We start from the raw sequence: 24,419 nt of genomic DNA, 5'->3' as shown, positions 1-24,419 counted from the left end.
TATGCTATTAGGCCTATGTGTATTTCGCTATGGCAGAAAGGTTCCAACCCTAGAAAAAACATTGCTTCAAGCAGTGTGACATATGAACTCATCGTCTTGGCCCTGGTGTAGTGCCCTGACAGCTCTCCTCTCCCTCAAAGTTAATTTCGTTGTAGGCATATCTCAATACATGCTCGACTCTCTCTCTCTCTCTCCCCCCCTCTCTCTCTCTCCAATTGTGTCTGCTTATGGCACTGGTTTAATTCGTATAGTTTAAAAATGCATCACATTTATTGTAATATGCTGTTCGAATTAAAAATGTTACATAAGAAAAACAACCCCTGAATTCTTATTTTTGCAGAATGTAGGTGTTATTATTCAGAAAAGTTGTAAAGCTCGTAGAAACAATCTATCAGTAAGCCGCAGTTAAGTGTCCCCCGAGGTAGTTCACGAAATATTTCATTTTTTAACGATCACGTACAGATAGATGAATTCAATATGGTGGAATCATGTTTTTTTGGCAAAGAAAATACACATGGTTTTGATTTACTATATTAGGCTATATTGTTTTCAAGGTTGTGTTAATATTTATTAATCGTTTTACGGCTGCCATTTTCCTGGCTGATGCTTTTTATACTTATCAGCCGTGTGTACGGGGCGCCATTCGGGACATTGCAAATAAACAGAATTTTCCACCTACATACTTATGATTATTCTACAGTATCGTTCGTCGTAATATTTGTCATTCTGGTTATGTAATGTCTTAGCCGTCGCCCTATGATCGCGCCGCTATTCGTTGACCGCTTTCATCTTATATCGTCGCAGTTGAGAATGAATCGTGGCTCTCTCTTTCTCTCTCTGTCAACATCGTTTCACAATGAATTGTAAGGAAACAGATTGCGGAAATGTAGAGGGTAATTTGATTTAAAACCTTGTACTTTAATAAGATAATTGATGCAACTGTAAACAGATATATTATTGTTGGTGAACTTTGGTTTCAGTGTAGTATACGCAAGGACGTAGGCCCCAACGCAAGCGATTTGACCAATCATAAGAGACATTTCGAATAATCCATCGCGTGTGATTGGTCAATTCGCTTGCATGCGGCTTCTTACGTCCTTACATTGCGTCCTAGTGAGAACCAAGCTTAATCAGCAATAAACCAATATTCTATAACCGATTCTCTATACTCTATCAATAATTTGTAGTATAGGCATATTCTATGATACATAATAAAAGAATGATGAAAAAGTATGACGCCTGTGTCATAGACCATGACCAACCTTTAATATAATGCAGGCTACTGATGCGACACTAATGACAAAATGTGCCTATGATACTGGCCATTTAATGTCATAGGAGATACCGAGAATTGGTTCGATTGAGCTGATCAGTAAATTCGTTCACTGTGCGTTTGTATGCATACTCGACGCGTTTTAACAGTACTCATTATAGGCAAACAAGAGTAAGTTTCTTTAAATTAAGCTCACTCATTCAGTTTTCAACGTATGTATATTTAATTCATAAACAATATCTAAGCTGTACATATTTTTATTTACAAAGCATTGCAGTTTCTTATATCTCCTTATCAACATAATACTAGAAACAGCCTAATCAAAAAAATTGATATAAAACTTTTCCAAATGTTATATATAGGTCTACTTGCATAGATCTTATTTAGTCCGATTGTTGTTTTTAATTATTTGTGGTCCTTCAGTAAATAAAAATTCCTAATAATCACTACAATTTAGTGGCCGTATTCACCAATCACATATAATTTTTCTTAAGGATTTCCAAAAATGACTTTTACTAGTCTGTAGTGATTGGCGTCGGAACCAACATAAATCCGGAAAGAAGTGTTCTTTCAGACTACGGGTCTGTGGTGATTGGCGTCGAAGCCAACATAAATCCTGCGAGAAGTGTTCTTTCAAACTACGGGTCTGTGGTGATTGGCGCCGGAGCCAACATAAATCCTGCGAGAAGTGTTCTTTCAAACTACGGGTCTGTGGTGATTGGCGTCGAAGCCAACATATATCCGGTAAAAAGTGTTTTTTCAAACTACGGGTCTGCGGTGATTGGCATCGGAGCCAACATATTATGCAAGAAGTGTTCTTTCAAACTACGGGTCTGCAGTGATTGGCGTCGGAGCCAACAGAAACCCTGTAAATAATGTTCTTCTCCACTTGTTATGATGCAACTTTACCTTAGGATTCAGATGTAGCCATATTCTATCCCCTTTTACAAGAGTCAGTATAATACTACTCGCTGTTGAAGTGCGCGTGTTCGGTTGCGCAAAATCGTCAATCGCCATTATGAACTCATCGTTTTTTTGTAGGCGCACTGATGGATTCTTCACGACTTTATTTTTATACACATGCGTACTGAAGTAGTAGGTTCCATTCAGCGGACATGTATACGTTCCGGTATTATTATCAAAGTCGTTTCCTACATTTGCGTAGACAATATTGAAAGTTATTGCCGTGTTGTTTCTTGTTGAATCCGGTAAGACGGGAGTACCGCGTGCCGCTGAGAAAGCAGACGTACGGCCGCCGTGTAATGATGGTAGAGCATATGTCTCCACGTACGACGCTGGATTTCTTTTGCCTGCCAGTTCAACTTCACACGTGCATGTACCTTTTTCACCTTTGAATCCCTGAAAACCTGAAAAATAACGCGAGAAAGCATAATTATTGTGTAGATCCCCTTGGCGAGGGTAGGTGGAAGGGTGAGGGTAACTAGTTGTGTGCTGAAACCGTGGTGGAGTTGTAGCTGATGGTTAACGTGCTTACCGTCCAATCCCTAGATCCAGGGTTCAATCCTGACCTAGTGTCAGGGTTGTAGACTGACTCAACTCTTCTACACTCCACTCTCAGCCCGTAGTTTATAATCACGATAATTAAAGTTTATCCTCCTAATTGGCGAGTTTCTCTCCGTTGGATAAGTATTTGATATTTTAAAGTTTCTTCGGATATACTTAATTGGCCTTTACAGAGATAAAACTATAATAATAATGTTACATACACGTCGTTACATTAATGTTAGGCGTACTGATTGACAACGGCGCCAAAGATGACAAAAATGTATCATGTTTATTGAATATGACATCCACTGTCCATGCCAAGATATGGGGGAAGCAAATATAATATTAATTGTCGGTCTAGCACCCCGAATATTGGCTTATAAAACCAATGAAATATTACAGGACGAAAACAATTTCAGCATCATCTTACCAACAGGTCCAATTGCACCTTTTTGTCCAGGCAACCCATTTTTACCCGGTATTCCTTCAGGTCCTGGGCGACCGGGTGATCCTCTGCAACCTTCTATACCTATGTTGAAAAGACAGATAGATAATTTCAAAGTGAAATTTAAGCTTGTTTCCACTACAACGTGATGGAAGGAAATATGAGTACAACGACCGTTCGAATGATGCGTTGCTTACAATTTTAAAATCGCGCTGTGTCCATAATACTTGCATGGTTCCCACTATGCAGCGCAATGGTATAAAGCGCACAATAAGTAATTTGATCATCCGAGCTGTCGCTATTCTTTCACTTGCGTCGTCCGTTAACGTTGCGTCCTAGTGGGAACTTTAGGACAGCCAATACGCAAGGACATTTTGCCGAAATACTTCAAATTGAAGGCGCTATTCTTTGAAAATAATATTATGATGCCGAAATACGCGCCGCTCGGCGAATCCCCGTGTAGCACAATGTTTGAGTTTTACGTCACTTCCAGATGGCTTGTTATTTTACTCGGTAAAAAAAATCCAGGTATAAAGTACCGATAACAATTATTACAGGTGTTTAACCATGGATTTCACCATTTGCAATTATGACCTAATTCTATATGTAGGGCGGCAAGGAGAACTCTTTATCCATAGGCTACTTGAGTGTAGGCCGTTGACGCTGGCATAACTGGTATATATTGGTATGTATACCGACTAGCCTACCTGTATATGCAAATAAGCTAGTTTATTTATAGTAACTATATTGTTCAATGATCGTTGGGTGGTTAAAACGAATGTTCGAGCAGCGCGAGTTTAAATCTGTCTACACTTATCAAACTAGTTTGACAAAAACAGTGTGATGTGCCCAAATATGGTAGTGATACGCTCAAATAATATGGTAGTGGTAGGACATCATCATGTCACATATTTTGTCACATAAAGTTCAATAATGTAGACAGAGCTTAAACCTACCCTTTTTAAAGGTGGTCTTATTTTTGGAACTTACGCCAATGGATAGAGCAAGTGTTTCAGCTTAAAGTTTATGAAAAAGTGTTTAGGCCTATATGTGAAGAATGGAAGTATCGAGCTTACAACTAAGAATGTGTTCTTCAGTAACTACTAGATGAAAACAATGAAAAGATTGAACCAAGTAAAAAATCAATGAGGTACGTCAGTGAATGAATTCCAGATACGTCAAATTATTCCAAGGCAAGTCCTAATTAACCTTTTATTCAAATACAACGATCATTGTACTAAATTGTTTCCGATTCGGGTAAGCAATTAGCATGTATTACATTACTTTCCTAACCATCATAAAAGTAGGCTACGGGGATTCACATCATTAAGCGATTCTTATCTTTAAAAGCAAGCCTTCCTAAAAAAATATTAACATATCTGTTTTCCTCATTCAGTTGTAATATAATGGGGGTATTGTTCGTATATAAGTGCGTTAATGTCCTGTGTTACTGAGGTATTAATATTACCTCAGTAATACCTCAGTCTTATATAATATAAAACCATGGATGTACAACCATCTAAAACTGACACACCCCACCAATGCATTGTATTGGTGGGACCATGAAGAAATAAGTTAAGATTATTTAAATCCAATAAAAAAGATGGCGCGCCGATATGGTATTCCAAAAAAAAACAAAAAACTTGATAGTGAGTAACAATTCTATACTTCAATTAAAATTCATTAATGACTGGATAATCGTTTTTTATATGGTAAATCAGACTATTTTAGAGTAAGTTTGTTTCTTTGGCACCCCTACGGTACTTGGGTAAATAACGAAGCTTCGACGGGCCTATAGGCACAGACAAGAAAAATGCTGACTGACAGTTGTTGTCAGTAGTTTACGGGTCTAACATTTTTCAAACTACTTTCTTAATCAATAAAAACGAATGGAATTGAAATGGAAATTAAATGTCTCAATTCATGTCTTTCTTGTCGGATGTTTTGTTATGGTCTTCGCTTATACCACCGCGAGAGTAGGCCTACATTTATTGGAGACTTGCAATAGTTAGGTTAACATAATCATTCCCATAGTAAAGCTGTTTTATATTTCACCCTCCGCTAAAATACCCGTAACGGTCATTAACTGTGAAATCAGTCGCATGGTTGCCCCTGCCTTGTGGTTTCTTTGCAATAAACAGATAACATATCATATGATTTATCTTCTATAATATCCATTTTGAATATAGCACTCTAAATGAACTTACGGATGTCAAAGTTGGTTACATAAAAAAACAGCGGACGTTCCCTTCTCCCTTGACTCGTCAAAAGATACTTACCTGGTGACCCTCGTGGTCCTTGTATTCCCTGAACCCCTGGTATGCCCTGCGGTCCCTGTGTCCCGTCATAACCTCGCCGACAAACATTTGAGCCACATGATGACGTTGTTGGCGATACAGTAGACACGGTGTTTTGTAGGTTTACAAGTGAGGCTGTTACGCCGTGATTCCATTTGTGACATGACAATAGACATATCAGTATCAATGCAAACATATTTTATTTCTGAAAAAAATGTTTATTATATTTAAATAATGCGCCTAGAAATATTGTTAGTTCCACCAGCATTGGCTAAGATTTTAACTAACCAAATACTGTATGTAATAACGCAAATTATGTTATATTTTAGTAATGGTATTTATAAGAGTAATATTCCGCATAAATGCAATTACGAACCAGTATTAAAATAACCAAATAATGATAATAATATTAATACCTGAGAAAGATCATTATTTTAAATAATATTTTAGCATTTATGTAATATATCGCATCAATCCTCTCGGTTTGTAAACTCGTCATTCAAAATTAAAATCTAACAACTATACTATGGAACGCCATAAATAATTCACTAGTATTCAGTTTGATAACTTTGGTTGCGGCAGTATCCGCTATACTGATGCCTAGATTCAGATATCGCATTAATTACGGTCTCTCTATAATGATATTCCTACCTGATGCGTCTTCCAATTATTGTTGTAATTCCTAAACGTACCTTTATCCTCGAAGGAGCAAAACTTTTGATATGATGAGTTGAACATCTCGCAGCTTTAAATAAGCCAACCAAAAGTTTGTGAAAATATTTCAGAGTAATCACGTGACATGCGCTTAGGACTGAACCATTGTTGGAGTAGGTGTGCCCTGAAGTATTTGAGTTACGATGAGGGTGTTGTTGCGTTCTCTGATTATGGGCACTGACTTGATAATGAGAGCTCTAATCAAATCATACCCTGAAATTCTCGTTATTGTTTACAAGTAGGCCTAATAAGAGTTCAAGTAGGCTTAAGTATTCATTTTTGTAATTTGATATACATTCATATTCATAGAAAGTAGGTTTACATTCTTATATGTTTGATTCTTTTCTGACAAATGTCACCTGTTTTCCGAAAATGTCACGAAATATTTCCTTTTCTCTTTAAAAATGATGTGGCCTTTCTTTTTAAATTTCGATTTTTTTAATGCATAGGCCTAGTTCCCTGGAAATCTTCAGTGGACACTGGTGATTTAGTGCATGTTCTATCGGACCCTTAGTGGGAGTTGGCCATGTACTAATGACGTTGTAATATAGGTCTATAACATTGTATAGGTTGTAAACTGGAAAAGCCAATCCGACACTACGCCACTCTATTCATAGAACACAGGCTGGGGTACTCAAATTCCGATGGAAAATATTATATAATGTAATAAAACTAGTTTACATTATTGATTAAACTTTTTAACAACATTTGTTAAATGTTTTATGTTTAATAGATATTAAAACAATTTAAATAACTTAGTAGCCTTTTATTTCTGGAAAACAAATGTGTTTTTTTAACTGTTAAAAGACGAAATAAAATGAATCTGAATTTTTTTTTTAAACAATGTATACGCCGCCCCTATGGGCCGGTTCGTCATTCCTATATGCATGGCCTACACAAATATTTTGCAACCACAAACATAGGCCTAGAGTCAGTTATATCAAGGTGCCTTGGTTATAAAACATTAAATATGAGCTATCAAGAGTGTAACGTCCTGTCTCATATTTGTTATTGGTATCGACATTAAATACCTTTTTATAGACGTTGACCCAGACATTCATCACCTCGTAATATTTATATCATGCAAGGTATTCGAATATGTTTGACATGAATTAAATACACATTTATTTGTATTTCATTTGGAGAGAATGTTTCACGCACGAATACCTTTTTTCTCAGCGGATGTATTCAATTTCTTTCCCTTGATCCGTTATAGTTGCTTTTTTTAACGGTATACTATGTAAAACTATATGCAGATAATTCTGTTTGATGGGCCTAAATAGAATGTGTGACTTTGAGTTGCGTTCAGGCGACGCGCGTATGCTTGGGTTGGGTTGACTCCGTGTCGACATCAGCCCCCCTTTACATAGTTCACAGTTGACAAAATAGAACTATATGCCTATCTGCTTCCTAAATTTCAGTTTAAGCACATTGACTTAACCTACATATGTAATAAGCTAAACCAATTTCGAATCGCATTAGGCTTATCTATGACGGTACGTTGTCATTCTAGGTAGACGAAGAAAAGATAAGACATATGGATTAAAGAATATTTAATATTACAATTTAGGCCTAATGCTTGCTTCCCATTACAGACGCAACACAGGGCCGTAACGCAACGTAAGTGATTCCACCCGATTCTGTGATTCGACTAATCACAAGCGATGGATCATATTCGAACTGTTGCATGTCGTTGGTCAATACGCGTTGCATCTATCTACGTTCGTGCGTTGCGTCTAGTGAGAACCAAGCTTTAGGCGCGTATAGGAATTGTTTACTTATATTATGTTGTTTTTCTATATATAGGCCTACTACGGTGGCCTATAAGTGTCACGGCAACTTTCAAAAAATATCACGGCAACTTTCAAAAAAAGCCACGGCAATTTGAAAAAAGCCACGGCAATTTGAAAAAAGCCACGGCAAATTAAAAATAAAACATCACGGCAAATTAAAAATAAAACATCGCGGCAATTTAACAAAAATACCACGGCAACTTAAAAATAAAACACCACGGCAAATTAGTATTGAAACACCACGGCAAATTAGTAATGAAACACCACGGCAAATTACAGAATGCCACGGCGGAAGTGAGTTACCACGGCGGAAGTGAAACCTTTGGAATCTTCGATTTTTTCTGAGGTAAGTAATTATTTGTGCATTGAAGTAAATATTATTATATTAATTTATTTAACTGCAGCATTTACGTGTTTATTGCACTAGGCCTAGCTATGCCCACTACTAGCCTAAGGCCTAAGCCTTAGGCCTACAGTAGTAGCTAGGTCTACTGTAAAAAAAACTTGTTATATAAAAAACAGATTACTGTAAATATATTAAAACATTGTAGAATGTTAATAGGGCCTAGGCCTACCTTGTAATAAGGCCTATGGTCTAGCCCGCTAGAAAGTTCAAGAAGAGTGCAATAAACACGTAAACTGCTGCAGTTAAATAAATAAATATAATATTTACATCAATGCACAAATAATTACTTACCTCAGAAAAAATCGAAGATTCCAAAGGTTTCACTTCCGCCGTGGTAACTCACTTCCGCCGTGGCATTCTGTAATTTGCCGTGGTGTTCCATTATTAATTTGCCGTGGTGTTTCAATACTAATTTGCCGTGGTGTTTCATTTTTAAGTTGCCGTGGTATTTTTGTTAAATTGCCGCGATGTTTTATTTTTAATTTGCCGTGATGTTTTATTTTTAATTTGCCGTGGCTTTTTTCAAATTGCCGTGGCTTTTTTCAAATTGCCGTGGCTTTTTTCAAATTGCCGTGGCTTTTTTTGAAAAAATTGCCGTGATATTTTTTGAAAGTTGCCGTGACACTTATAGGCCACCGTAGCCTACTGATCCGAGCGGGTATGTCCATGCGTTTCGACGATCATGTTTTATCCCGTTCATCCAGACCCCTGCAGTGGCCGCGAGGTTCATACTTAAACTTGTTTAGGTGCGTTAACCGGCACGTGTCCTCTCGTTCAAGCATGTATCTGTCTCTTGCGTACCCATCAGTTTCGTTCAATATTTTCTACCACACAAATACATTTTCCATTAATTTGGGTCAATTTTTGTAGGGCGACTTTTTCCGTTTTAATAATGAGTCGTTTGTTTGCTCAACCAAGTCATTATTATTCTAAGTATAATAACAATATTATTTTTGATAGTTCCAAGTAGCCAATTTATATGTATTTGTAACCTATATCCACGATAGAGTAACTGAGTTGGACGGTGATTAAAGTCGCACCTCCACCACAATTTCCTTAAATATGTTCCTTATATCTATCTCCAGGAAGGTCATTAACATTGTAAATTAACTTAAGTACAATAGTAATGTTATTGATGATCATACAAAATGTCCGAAGTAAGTTATAATAACATACTTCTAAACATTATGGCATCTTGCCATAAAAATATAAGAAAAGACAAACAAACCCAAGAAAATCCCCAACTTGGCCATCATAGTTTTATCAAGTAATTTCGTATATACGAATTAAGAATGCATCGATACAAGGAAATAGTCTTTAAATGTAATTTAAGTTATGAGGGAATTTGTTTAACTTTCTCGGTTAATCTGCTTTCGCACGGAGATATGTTGACATTTTGTTAAATAATTATAGAATTGGACGTGGGATTTAAGAGAGAAAAATTATAGATGCCTTTTTCACTCGAGCTCCCGTGATACTGTTCCGGCGAGATCTCATATGGGAGCTTAAAACTTGGTTCCCACTAGGACGAAACGCAAGCGTTGACCAATGTCAAGCGGCGGTTCAAATAATCCATCGTTTGTGATTGGTCAACTCATTTACATTTCGTTACGTCTTTGTATTGCGTCTCTAGTGGGAACCAAGCATAAGAGTTCTGGAGAACGAAGCGGTGTATGGTTTCTCTGCTTTTCTACTGTTATTTTTGGTCATCTTAGACTATTTTATGGATCATTTTGTGCGTAAAGCGCTTAGAAACATTGTATTAGGCTCTATATTAGACTACAATTATTAATGAAAATTTAAAAAAAAAAAATTTTTTTTCATACACCCAAAGTGATAATTTTCTTCTTATATAGAACTCCAAACGAGTATACGTCCTGTTATAGGCCTATCAATCAACAAAATCATCAATCTATATGTTGATAGATGGGAATTGTTCAATTGAATCATGTCAATGGTGCTCTAGTTCTGTGTTTATTTAGATTTTTGTATTATCCCGTGAGGCAATGTCGTTAAAAATTGTGATAAAATTTAACAACAACGCTTAATGTCAACATATATTAGGCATGCGTGATGGTATGTGACGTCATGGCGATTGAAACAACAGTTGGTTGGGATTTATCATGTAGATATTGACATTTGAGTGGAAAAATAAAAATGAATGAAATGTATGACCTGTTCCGTTTTTTTTAATAAAAAATCATAAACGCGAACGGTCCCATTTTCCGTGATCCTGTCAAACAGATCATGGATTAATGAACAGATTAAGTGCGCGCGAATAGAGGCAGTGCCTGTTTTATATTCTGCATGGATAGGCTTCGTTTCAAACAACAGTATAAATAAAAATACGATATAAAAATATTTAGTCATAGTCTACACACAATTGTAGCTCTTTATTAGACTAGACAAAATGTCAAAATTCGCCTTACGATTAAATAAACGGGCCAAGGATGTGTCTTTTGTCTTAAAAATCGAATTCATCAGGAATTAAATTTATAAAACGTTCGGACGTAGGCGGAAGAGTGTGTTCACATCAACATATTCCCATGTTGACCCCTTCCTAGCGACATGCCACGGTTGTATAGTGTTAATGTCAATTTGGTTTTTAATATATCAAGGGTTACATAACATATCGTCGTATGCGTATACCATAACAAGTCATGGAACACTTAACTTATTAACCGATATTTTGAGCTTGAAGTGGCACAGTTTAGCTGCTCAGGTTGGGAATCGTGAAGCTCATAAGGGGGCCCCACAGAAGCTCTAAGTATTTTTGGGCTAAACCTGGAAAATCTTCCATAAAATGTTTTTCAGTTTTTCATGTTATCATTTGTATATATTTTTTATAATTATTTTCAATTAAACTCAAATCAAATAAAAAAGAAATAAACATTAAAAGCAGAAAAACATAATTATTGAAACAATATGCAGAACCTCAGCAAATAAAACTGTTGGAAGAGTGGCCCAGCGTGTATTTCAACTACATCAGTAGGCCTACAATATTTTGTATTATTGGTTACTCTTTTACCAATCAGCACGTATGTGTCGGTACCATATTAATTAGTAATCTTATAGACTTCCTTTATCTTTAATTTTCTAAACATCATAATTGATGCGTCGTCCGTGAACCGACTTCTTGTTTACACAAAATTAGTGTAGGCAACGTACTGCTTCATGAAAAAATGGACTTGTTTCTAAGAACGGCAGAATGTAAGGGGAAAAAAGTAATGAAGGTCAGTCGGATACATTAATGATGTGCATCGATAGTGCATTTGAGGCTTCCTGAATCGGAAGAGTTTTTTTCTGAAAAATTAGTTGTCAATCATGTAAAAACAAATAAAAATCTTTACACCAGTAGGCCTAGATGTGATCACTTGATTACCCATAATTCTTGCTGCTAGTCGGTGGACAGTAGACTTTCCCCAAATCTGTAGTCATTGTCTTTTTTTATGTTAGTCCACACTCCATAGTCCACCAGATTTTTTTCTGACCCACTAGAAAGACTATGTTAAATAGAACATGAATCCAGACAGTGGAATGTTCTGACCTTTGGCACTCAAATAATGTTTAATGTGTTGACGGAAGGAAAGAAAGAAACTGCTGAAAAACAGAACCCGTTTGCAGCTTCAGCTGACTGGGTAATACTTGCTTTGTTAATGGGTCGGTTAACAAGCAAATAGCTTATATGATTCCTTTTCTTTCTTCTTTTTCACTACTATAATTATTGCATAGACGTTTGGAGGATCCAGCTACGAAGAATGATTGTTTATAGTATATTACAAAGATAACTGTAATGACAATATTTGAGTTTGGGTGTTAGAGATGATGTGTGAAAAAGTAAACTTGCAGTCAATAATAATACAAATGTTTCAAAATCAACTTGTATTATGAATTTAGGCCTACGGGATTTTGCGTGACGGTTTCTGTGATTATAATTTTCAATGTCACTTAGGGCCTATAATATGCGATTATGTCATAAGATGTTATAGATAATAGGCCTACTCTCTGTCTGATGTCAACAGAGGTTGAACAGACTTCGTCAGGCGGATTTGCTCAGATGTATCGAGACCGTCAAAACGAAAGTCGAACATGCTCTCGCTGGTTATATTAAGAGTTAGAATCATGGTTAAAATGGTTAGCATTTGTGTTAGTGTTAGGATTAGTGTTAGGATATGTTAGAATTGGTGTTTAGTGTCTTTCTCGGGTCTTTCTATTGGCATGCTCGTCTTCATTCGTTTTTTGTTTGTATTCTTCAATAGCCTTCTCTATATATGCATCACTCACTTTTAAACATGTATGCCTATCTTAGGTCATAAAACTGTTTAATCTAAACCTTCACATTTATCTGCACCGGTATTAATTCTTAAAAGCTGTACGTCTAATAATACAATATTTGTAGATACGTTCAAAGTGTATTGGTCACACACGTTGCGAAAGCTCATAGTTGATTCGTAGGCTTAAGATAGTAATATCCCTTGCTTGGGGTATAGGCTAATTCCGGGGCTAATTCTTCACCTGACGTGTTGTATTGTGTTTGCTAATTATTTAAGGGTGACTGAGACCATGTTGTCGTTGGCGGTAACAGTTAACAATTATGTTCTATACTAATACGTTCCTGGTGACACATTGGGTAAACGCCTTTAGAATTTTGAACCAATTCCAATATAACCCAACTGGTTGACACAGAATTGGCTATTGACAATTATGCCCACTTCAATGTGGAATTTCCCCCAATTATATGACGATTTTCATAGCTTCTTATTCAAGGCAAATTTTACTAGTTAAAAACACCAGTGTGTTATACTAAAATCAGCTAAAGATGTAATCAAATAACGTTCAGTCAAATGTACTTATACAATATCCTGTTCGGAGTTCATTCAAACGCCCATATTATTTCATCGACCTTCAGAAATTATCTAATTTTGATGTTAAAATAAATGGAAAGGAATCTAGCACATGTTGTTAATTTCATTTGGGCGATTCGGTTGAGTTCGATGAAGGCTAATAGGTCGTTGGCTTGCGTCCTAGACAAGCATCAGCAACAAAAATACATATAAAATATAGCATCTTCCGCTGTAATCAATTACATATGTTTTTATAGACAAGATGTTAAAAAAGGCAAAAACTGAAAAAGGTCAAATTATTATATTCAACAGCACAATCTCTAAACTAAAGCTTTGTTTCCACTACGACGCAACGCAAGGACCTAAGCGCAACGTAATTTGACCAATCACAAACAGGATCATCCAAACTGTCGCTTATTCATTGGTCAACTCGCTTGAATTGCGTTGCGCGTACGTTGTGTTGGTCACCATGCTTTTAAACTGTTTTACCCGTAATGTTGTGGCAGACAAAATTCGTTAGTTTAAAACCAAGCAAGCGTGTTCAACCAAAAATGAGCACCGACATGCCACTAACACTTTGTGGACTCTTGCAGTAAAGATTATTGTAACTTATACATCATTGTACTATATCTAACGCAACTTGCATATGCCAATATTTTGTATTTCTTTTAGCTTATATTGAAGTGTAGAGTGGGTTTTGAAGAGATAAAAAAGAACCTTAAAATACAGGCCTATACTTCATCACTTCGAAACTACTGTGGCAGAGTATATGTATCTCCACACGGTCCGTTTAACTACAAACTTTAAATTAAGACCACATGGTTTATGAACGGGTTTATGAACTAATAATTCTAATATCTGCAAATTCATCATTCAGGCGAATGGTGGCGACATTTCGTTCAAATATATTTTTCTTGTTGCATATAATAATAAATAATACTAGTATAGTAATAAAGTGTTCAGCATTTAGTCGATTCTGACGTACAAAATTACGACAATCAGCTTAATTCATTCGTATTCCACATCTCTGGCTTACATGGTGTAATATGATAACGCCTTAAGGCCAACGTTAAACATGTTCTCGCGACGACCTACTACACCCGACGCTATCTCAAGACGACTCGTCTCGTCGGGATTCAACTCAGACAGCACCGACGAATCAACCGTTTCGTCTGGCCTCGTCGTACAAGCTGTCTGAGTTGGCCTTTACTCATGCACTTTATTGTATTCACAGTGGACGATGGGTAAAGATCTATTTATGCCCGTTTATGCACAATGTTAAGTGATTACTCACGCATAACGAATTGTAACTAGCGCCATCACAATTTACGAACTGGTGGGTATCGTGGTTAAACCGCTCTACCAGGATTTAAATAATTGAATATAAACAAATAACATACTATCACACTCACACACAAAATAATCCCAAATTATTTTATTAAAATTCCTAACCTTATATAATTTCCGTTTAATTAATTTAAGTATGTGAGTTATTAATTTTGAAAATGTATTATATAATAGATAAACTGTTTATAAAATTATAATTTTAAAACTGCATAATTATTAGAAAGTATTTTAAATAGGCCTATGGTTAAAATATTACTCGAAAAAATAGGTATATTTCAGTGACTTAAAATAGAGTAAGCTGCGTTCCCCATGTCTCACTATTTCTGAAAGCCAAAATGTGTCAATACTGCACAACAATTTAATACAAAATTTAGTGTGCGTTTTGTGTTTTAAGTCTTTTTTAAAGCTATGTTTTTATGGAAGGAAAAATGTCTCTCTTTCCTTACATGTACTGTAAGGATCGAACAATACTAGCTAGGTATTTTGGCAAGGAGTTCGACAACATAAAACCCTTCGCGCCGCAGAAGTTAAATTAAGTAATTATGAATGAATTTATGAGAGACGACATGGAAAGGATAGGCTAAGCGTATGAGAATCCACCAGAAGTGACGTCAATATAAAATGAGGCGGGTCCAGCGTTCTCTCCTTTGGTCACAATCCTCATGACGGGACGTGAAGTTAAGGACAATGTCAACCAATATCCTACTGCAGTTACTACCACTTATTTTAACAGTGGCCTATGCTTTATGCAATTATTTAGCAAGCTATATATTGGCTAATCACACACTGGTTATTGCAATGGCTGCCTTCTACTTTAAGATAAATTAAAATCACATTTTATTGCAGTTGAAAAATTAGTTACTCCAGTACCTGCAGTAGAATAATTTTGACATGATTCTTTACGTGTAACCTTGTTTATTGCACAGTGCAACGCCAAAATACTACGATGCGTACGCATCAGTAGATTGTAAATGTTATTTGAGCGTGCGCAGAACACATGGCATGTTCAAGTAGTAGTTGCATCTGACACCAACTGTTTACACAGTATTATTCATTATTTAAATACTATAAACACGTTTCGTCTTCAAATATAGCAAAATTATCATCTATTTCTACTTTCCCATTAATATTAATATCATAAGTACTTCCATTATCAGTTGCATTTTTTGAATTATTATCAACAACGTATACATCTCGTGCTGATGAATTTAACTGTTCAAGTTCAATCGGTTCGTGACGTAAAATAACCTGACGAATTTTCTTCCACGACCCAAGAACCGATAAAAACACAGGCAAGAAAATGAGTCCGTGTATCACACCTATAACAGTCACTAAGAATATGATTTTGAACACTGCACTTAAAATGTACGTGCTAGCGTTGCTGAGGGCTAGAAGTCCTAAAACGGTTGAAAGACCTGCCTGTAGCATTGGCATTCCAACCGAGTACAACGCATATATCGTTCGCTTGTTGCCCAGTTTGTATGGGGCTACAGAGTACGTGTACGCTATATGAGCGGAGAAATCAACACTAAAGCCCGTGCTAAGTGTCACAAAAATACTAGATTGAAAATCTAAGTTAATGTTCCATGCCGTCATAAAGCCCAACACTCCAAGCTCGATAGAAATGATGGTGAGAACGACCCAAAGCGAAACAAGTGGTCTTGGAATTAGAAGTAATGAAATAAATAACATGGCGACTGCGGCGTATATCATATTCTTAATCGTGTTGGGTAATATAAAGAAGTATTGATCATAGTAAATGAATTCTGGATTGAAGACATGCATTGGAAGAGTTGATTGTTCAGCTAGATCTCGAGATGTCCTCGCGAGGTCCTGTTCACGACTAGAAGTATCGATGTCTTTTGATAAAACGTACGCTCGAGATGCGAGTATACCGTCATTTCTTTCGTTAAAAACTATATCTAGGTTATACTGTAAATATCTAGGATCTGCCAAGAATCTGCTTAAATTACGCATGAAATCCTGCTTTGCGATCGCTTGAGGATTATTCAAATACGCTAAATAATCCTTCAGCCAAAACGTGGTGAACCGGTGAGGGTGATATAAACCACTTGTTTCAAATTGAACAATATCATTGTTTATTTGGTCTTGAACAGATTTATTCCAATACTCGAGCTCTTCGTCAAAGAATATGCAAATCTGCGCACCAAACAGTTTGAATGTGTCTGCTTCTTGTGTGTAATAGCGTTCGATGGCAGTATCTTTCGGGGCTAATAGTCGTCGCTCAATTCCTATTTTCATTTGAGTTATAAATAATATTGAAATCGACAGATATGCTAAGTAGATGAACAGTACAAATAATTTTGTCCATCCATTCATTAAAAACTCGCCATATACGTCTCTGAAAAATTTCATGATGACATGGGGATGTTTTTCTTGGCCTCCAATGTCTAATTTATCAGAGCCGCCAGAACAGCAGATCTGATATGCGGTTGATGTCGATTTGTTTTTGGGAAGTATTGTCAAGCACGTGACCGCGTGCCGGTTAGCTCGTTCACGCTTTCCGGTAAGAACCATGAAAGCTGAGAAAAATGTCACCTGGTATGCAAAATCAAACATAACAGCTACACCAGTGTATAAACAAAATGCTTGCACGGCAGGGAATGGCGATATTCCGCCGAAGGCAAATGCCAGAGTGTTGGTTAGACTCGTTATTGTGATTGAGAGGGCTGCTTCTTGCATCGCTTCTCCCATTCTGTGTTCAATCTTTGCTCGAATGCTGGTCTTTCTCCATGCCGCAAGAAGGATGAACATGTCGTCAACACCAACGCCTAAAACGTGGAAAGATAAGGAAAGAAAGAAAGCATGAAAATATGTTTGGATGACGCCAAGGAAGAATACCAGCGAGTGTATTAGTCTACCCATTGGAAGAGTGAGAACACGGACTTTCATGATGATGATGTCAAATTACAGTACTTATAATATATTATTACTCAACTTTGATTTGCAGCCTCGAACATAGGCCTACTCGAGAGCTTGCAAACAAACATTTTGCAACGTTTATTTAGTGGCTTCTTATTACCAGAAATGATGGCCTACACGCATACTTACTTATAACAAGCACTGGGGTTGCAGTAATCAGTACATTGAATTTCACTCCAAAGTAGCTCATTAGCCCGATTGTAGAAAAAGTGGCTAGGCCGGCTGACACCACACCTAGCAGCGCCAATATCGGTTTATTCTGTGCACAGTCAGATTTCGTGCTACTCAACACAGAAAACGTCACTAGGATTAATATACATAAAACAATTTGTGGGTTGGTATCCTCTCTAGCCTGATCAAGAGCTTTAGAAAGTGACGATGATACCGCGCCATATGCCTCAACTTCTGTTGATTTCAGTTCGTCTATATACTTGATAAAATCATCCTCCCATTCGTAACTGCTAGGCATTGAAGACAATGCATAATATAGTCTAACAGCCGTGCCGTTGACTAGTTGGTTTCCATTTACAATATACACGCCTCCAATGGATGAACCGATAAAATATGGTTTATTGGCAAGTACGCCATCAGGGTACGTTAGAGTCATGTACTGATCTTCACTGTCGATGTACTGAAACACGTCAATGATATCGTTTGAAGGACATCTTCCAAAGTACATCAGGCACAGAGACGAATAAGTTCTTTCGTCAATACTTTTAATTTTAGTTTTAATATCTTGGTCTATTCTTAAAATATCCCGAATCGCATCTATGCCAATGATGCTCTTACGCGGGTCTTTGATAACTAGTATGACGCTTGCAGTTGCCGTGGGTCTTGTTAAGCGATTGGCTAAAGTGCCATTCACAGTCATTGTGTCGTTAAAGAACGTTTCTTCAAGCTCTCGTTCAAGTTTACCATCGCTTTGATCAGGCGTAAATAGTGTTTCTGCGTCCGTTTCTATTTCTAGAAGTGCGATTCCAGCTCCCAATATTCCAGTCACCACTATGGAGACGATCAGGACTAGCAGAGGGTGTTTAGCAAGCCAACAACCATAAGCATAATACATTCGGGCCAGCGGCCTTTCTATACAATCTGCCTTCATGATGAATCAAAACTTTCAAACCTATAAGAACAAAAAACAAGGGTTATTTTACCCGATTCTCGGTACTGTATCTAGACGTCTCCAGTATCATAGGAATATTTGGTAATAAAACATCACATGTGTTCACCTATACTGTATCTCCCAGTACCATTATAACCTAACATCAACCTAACCGTTCATGATACAGGTACCACATGTGATACAAAAGAGATACTGTAATAAATGTGTTTCTTGATGTGCAATGACGTCATTGATTGAATGTACGTAATAGAGCATTTAAACACACAGGTTTTCTTTCAGAAAAATATAAATTAGCTTTAAGGCTTCCGTTGCTGTATGTAAAATACGCATAATAATCAGTAGGCTACAGTAACACGAATGATAATCCAACACGCATTTATTTCTCGAGTACACGTCTGCTGCTCCTATCATATCAGTATAACGGTTTGTTTGGTCCTCGCGTGTGCACAGATTACACGATTTTGATTAGTATTTATTCACAGTACGTTGATAATTCCCCAATCCTCACCCACGACACTGTAAACATTAGGCCTACTGTTGTTTGTAACAATGCTTTCTGATTGACGTTTAACGCCTACATCGTAGGCCTATAGCAACAAGCTTTAAGAGATTCCATGCTTTCGTACATTCATTAATGATAGCCTAATTATAATGTGTAAATTATGAATATTTACCAAATTGATCTACCATATTGTATACAGTTATTTACTTTACAATAAAAACACTAACATGAAACTGATTCTTACCGGTATAGGCCTAGGTATAATTTATACAGTCACATCGATTTATTATAATGGTAGGTTTAACTACGCACTAATTGTCAACATTTCATTATAATGATGCTAGTGCTTATGACAGAAAAAAATCTTCCACGAAGCCCTTGTGTGTGTACGTCCTCGTACATATGGTTTGGTGTCGACTGGATTTAATATTTATTGCATACATTAGTAGCATGCATTGGTTTCTTGAAATATAGGAAGGGTGTTTTTAAAGGCCGCTTATGGTGGTGCGAACACATCCCCATCCCTCTCCTTGGCTCGCACTAGACGCAACGCACACGGACGTCCAGTAGACGTAACAGTGAGATGACCAATAACAAGTCATGTTCGTCCTCGTGTTGCGTTTCAAGCATTAGCACCCTTTTCTAGACCTGATCAAATACACATTTTTATTAAATTCCATAAAACATTGTAAAAACACAAACGGCGTCGAGACTTTTTGGATAAAACCATCTCACATGTCACATATACTATCTTCATTTTTGGTACCATACCAACAAATTGGCATCCATCCATTTCCAATCCCAATTCTACTGAAGTAATGTCATTCCTGGAATTCACGAACCATTATTGTTAAATACCGGTCATTCGAATTCGATTTTTTCCAAATGTAGAGGGGATTTTGACCATGAATGTAGGCTATAATGCTAGCTAAAAATTACACTTTTGGCTATAAAATCTTAAAATGGCTGAGCTTTTTCTGGTACAATAGGGTACCTGCCGGTACATCTGTGCTAATGATCTATTGTAGCTCTAGGCCTACTAATGTTCTAGCTTGCTTGGGATGATGGAGGGTATATACCGTGGTTGAAACGACTGTAAAAATCACCTTGCCGATTACATCAAGAGATCCATTACAAAGTAAGTTTGACTACCAATATATGACGTAAAAGGAAAGAATGGTGTGAACTTTTGTGACCCCCTGTTGGTTTAATTCATTCATACATACATTTTTAATGTACCTGTTGTTGATGTGTGGATATAATAGGAAATTAAAGTCTGTCGGGAATCATGTTTCTTATGTATAGTTTCATGTAGACTTGCCCCAAGTCTGTATTTATTGTCTCTTTTTATATGTTAATCCACCATGTCAGCGTTTCGATTTTTGTCAAAATACGAGCTCATGTATTATATTATGTATATAACGTCATATGTTCCAACATATTTATCGTTTTACTAATTTCGGTCTAGAACCTAAACTAAGTTTCATGATATAGAACCTCCATGTCAACAGGTAGTTGTTTTATATGATCTGAGATATCTGGATATATTAGCTAGGCCTATTGACGTAGTATATAATAATTATAAAAGGAGATCGGGCGGATCCGGGGAGTTGGGGGTGGCGAGGTAGAAAACATAGGTGTACGTTTCAGTGACTCCTTACATTCCGCGGGGTGGGGGGAGGACACTATTCCAATCGTGGATTCACCAACTAAGTGGTGATAGGGAGTTGAACAACTCCCTTGCGTTGGTGACTCATTTTATATAAACCAACCATGAACTAACAATTACTATATTAATTTTTCAGTGAAAATTAAAATGAAATCACTTGAATTTACATTGAAGCTTCGTTACGCATGGCTGAAGAATAATAGATATTTTAAACGAGACCCACCTATACCAGAGAGATTTTTATATCAAAAATATAGTTAACATATCCCACCGTTATATAGAACAGTAGGCCTAGTCTTATGTTATCAATGATAAATGTTCAAAATTGACGAATATAAGCTTGCTTACTTACCGATATCTGTAGAATCCGGCATTGATGATTCCAATCGTCAAATACAGTATATTAAACCTTTGTATATAAAATTCTACGTATTATGACAATAATAGATCCAATACTGCCTTTATTATTGAGCGTCACGGGTCAGCACGTAACAATACTATATGTATGCTGTATGGTTAAATTACTATATAGATGAATGAACACTGACAAAAAAACATACAATAAACAAAACAGGATAAGTACCCGGCTGCGATTGCACCATTTTAGCCGAATCATCTAATTACCGGATCCCGAAACGAAAACGGATTCGAAGGATCTAGCCTACTAAATTATCTGTATAATTATAATTTTAAAAAAATTAAAATTACAATAGACTCTTTCATACAAATCTTGCTGGTTTCCTGAGACCCCATTTCATCATTTTCATTTCTAAACCATTGTACATCATTATTTTCGCAATATGATTTGATAAAGCTGTTTGTAGACCTACTATTGTATGTATCAAAAAATGACATACAATTACATAGGCCTAATAACGTACGTGAAAAGAAGGCCCCTCGAGATTGGCCCCGTGGCCTAACACTCTCTGATTTAATAACTAAAAGTTTGTTTCCCTCTTGACCCGACACCAGCGGACAGATAATCCGAACTCAAACTTGCGTTGCGCGTACGTCGTAGTGACCAACCTAATAGTCTGACCAATTGTAACTCTTTCAAAAGACCACACTGTGTTTCTATGCAATACATTAGCCTAACCAAGGAAGAGTTAAACTCTTCCCTGGCCTAACTTATTTCGCCATTGCCTAAACCAACATCCAAATCAATAATTATTTCCGTTCGATATCACTTGTAGTTCAGGACACATCAGGTGATACAGTACATTAAAATTACTGTGTCAAATATTAGATTGAGGCTTAAAGCATTTGAAACAAGGAAATATTGTTTCAAAATGCCATTTTTAATCTGGGCCTACCGTCTAAAATAATAAATAAGATTTTTACATGCTATGCCATTTTAAATATAACGTTTAGATGTTAATAATTAACACGGTTTAATTGCCTGTCTTTGGTTCAACAATATTCATTTGGTTGGTAATACAGGCCTAAGGGATCATGTCAAAAGTGTACTGCAGTTACTGCAGTGACTTTACTGAAGTTGTCAAACTGTTATGAGGCGTTATCTCATTACATCAAACACAGAGACAATATATGAATTGTTAGGCATACTCGTGGTGTTAGACGGAGTTTCGCTGGATTGGTGCTGTACATGTTGGTTTCTAGTTCATGGTAGAATGCAGGGTTGTCAAGGCACAAATTATAAAACGCGCCGAGAGGCTCAATCTCACTCTTTTTTTTCTGAGACAGAAATCATTAATAACGAATTATTTTCTAGTTAAAGAATTACCAAGATAGCTGAAATATTTCTTAAAAATGCAAATGAACATAATCCTTTAAACTATCTCTTCATATGTCTTTGAAGATTGAAGATGTTTGAGGAAGTCGTGAAGCTGGCAAAAGAAATAAAAGGAATCAGAATTGTGGTTTAGAATCGAATACCCACTCTGGCTAAAAAGCAAACATAACGACAGAACGGCAAGTTTGCTTAGTGTTCACGTCTGAAGAAATCTTCTGTACAACTATTTATTTTTGTCGGCAGCAGTGAAATTAACACACTCTTCTTTGAGTTTGGTTGATATTTACAAAACAATCATGGGTATGGAGAAGGGTGGAAAATGTAAATACGTTATAATCTGTAGGCCTATAAATAGATCGGAGCCATTTAAAAAAGTTATACAATCAATTAATAATCAATCTGGGAGTAGGCCTATATATTTTTTTGGAACATCAATTTGGAATTTTAAGTATACGGTGTCCCGTGATAATGCCCAAGTCTGTATTTAATTAGGCCTAGTCATTTTTATGTTTGTCCATCAGTCGGCATTTCAGTTTTCGTCTGGAAAAGTTTCTGAGCTCACGTGCTATAATAGGCCTACGTATCATATGGAACCATGTGTTAACAAATTTTATCTTTATGTTAAGTAGAAACACAGTCTAGAACCTAGTGTTCCGAAACACTGTAGATCCGTTACCTTTTGTTTCTATAAGATCGGTAGATATACTTGAGTGTGTAATGTGGTTATTTCAATAGACAGACTGATATCCTTCTTCATACCATCCAGTGAGCGGAACTTCTTTACTTTTCCTTCCGTCATCTAAGCCACTGTGTACTACACCGATTCAGAGTCTCAGACGTTCTGTTTGTGAATCAAAGTATGTTGTCTGCAACCACTACGGCATATCACTGTTTTATTAGTTCCTGTTACTTACCAAAGTTTGGTTAATATTATGCAAGTATTTGAAAGTATTTAGGGTTACTGTTCATGAGAGTTATTACACATGACACGCTCATGAGTTTCGGTCGTTTTTTTGTAGAATATAAATTAGCACCTACTTAGCATTACGTTGCGCCATACCCCTTTCACATCAAACTCCGCGGTGATCTCAGGAGACATCCCTTGGTATGTGACCATTCAAACCGTCGAAAAACTCCGTTATGAGGGTTATTATAATCGTTAATCATGACGAATGCCTCAGAACAGTTTAGGCTACATCATAAGTTTCGGGGTTTTTTTGGGGTAGAATATAAAATAGCACGTCATTAGCATTACGTTGCGTCCAAGTCGGAACTAAGTTTGATTGATTGATACAGTATTTAGTTTTATCGTATATGATCGCTATTGTGCAAGTTTTAAACTTTATAGGAACGCATTTCCATTCTAACACTGTATCATACGTTAGGAACAAGCGAAAGTTATTGCAATACCAGGCCTATACTTTCGCTTTACTAGTTGCAATTCATCAGGTTTCAGTTTTAGATTTTATAAATATTTAATATCAAGGAAATAGCAATCCAACGTTTGTAACGGCAGAGAAAATAATGGTAAATAGTGCTGTAACCTTTAAACAAATGTAGAATATTTCTTTAAAAAAGATGGAAATTCACGCATGAATAAATTGTAACATAGATCCATACGCACAAAAGGTATTAAGTGCATTTAACAGGGACACTGTGTGCAGATAAAATCGCGATGAGCTCGAGTCTTTCAATCTACTATTTCGCGGCAAAACAAAAACCCAACAACCAATCAAAGCTTAGAAATTAGACAGTTCAAATAATCCCATCGCTTGTGATTGGTCAAATCACTTACGATGCGCTT

At 36.6% G+C, this 24,419-nt stretch overlaps 2 protein-coding genes across 3 annotated transcripts; both read right to left on the bottom strand.

Moving 5' to 3' along the window:
- Positions 1-1,472: 1,472 nt before the first annotated feature.
- LOC144839784 (collagen alpha-1(X) chain-like) lies at positions 1,473-6,277 on the bottom strand. Its single transcript, XM_078695275.1, has 4 exons — positions 6,173-6,277; positions 5,504-5,726; positions 3,210-3,308; positions 1,473-2,640 (listed from the first exon to the last, which is right to left on the bottom strand). Exons 2-4 carry the CDS (start codon positions 5,715-5,717, stop codon positions 2,099-2,101), a joined length of 855 nt encoding a protein of 284 aa, XP_078551401.1. The 5' UTR covers positions 5,718-5,726; positions 6,173-6,277; the 3' UTR covers positions 1,473-2,098.
- Positions 6,278-14,648: 8,371 nt separating this feature from the next.
- On the bottom strand, positions 14,649-21,386 carry LOC144840123 (patched domain-containing protein 3-like). Of its 2 annotated transcripts, none has more exons than XM_078695793.1 (3): positions 21,211-21,386; positions 17,698-18,691; positions 14,649-17,417 (listed from the first exon to the last, which is right to left on the bottom strand). In XM_078695793.1, the coding sequence occupies exons 2-3, from the start codon at positions 18,668-18,670 to the stop codon at positions 15,691-15,693; spliced, it is 2,700 nt and encodes an 899-aa protein (XP_078551919.1). In that variant the 5' UTR covers positions 18,671-18,691; positions 21,211-21,386; the 3' UTR covers positions 14,649-15,690. The 2 variants fall into 2 exon arrangements, with proteins under 2 accessions (XP_078551919.1, XP_078551920.1); XM_078695794.1 differs by having other exon boundaries at positions 21,215-21,386.
- Positions 21,387-24,419: the final 3,033 nt, after the last annotated feature.

This window comes from Antedon bifida, chromosome 4, assembly GCF_963402885.1.
Source record: "Antedon bifida chromosome 4, ecAntBifi1.1, whole genome shotgun sequence".
Classification (NCBI taxonomy): Eukaryota; Metazoa; Echinodermata; class Crinoidea; order Comatulida; family Antedonidae; genus Antedon; species Antedon bifida.
This window is presented reverse-complemented; position numbering and strand designations above follow the sequence as displayed.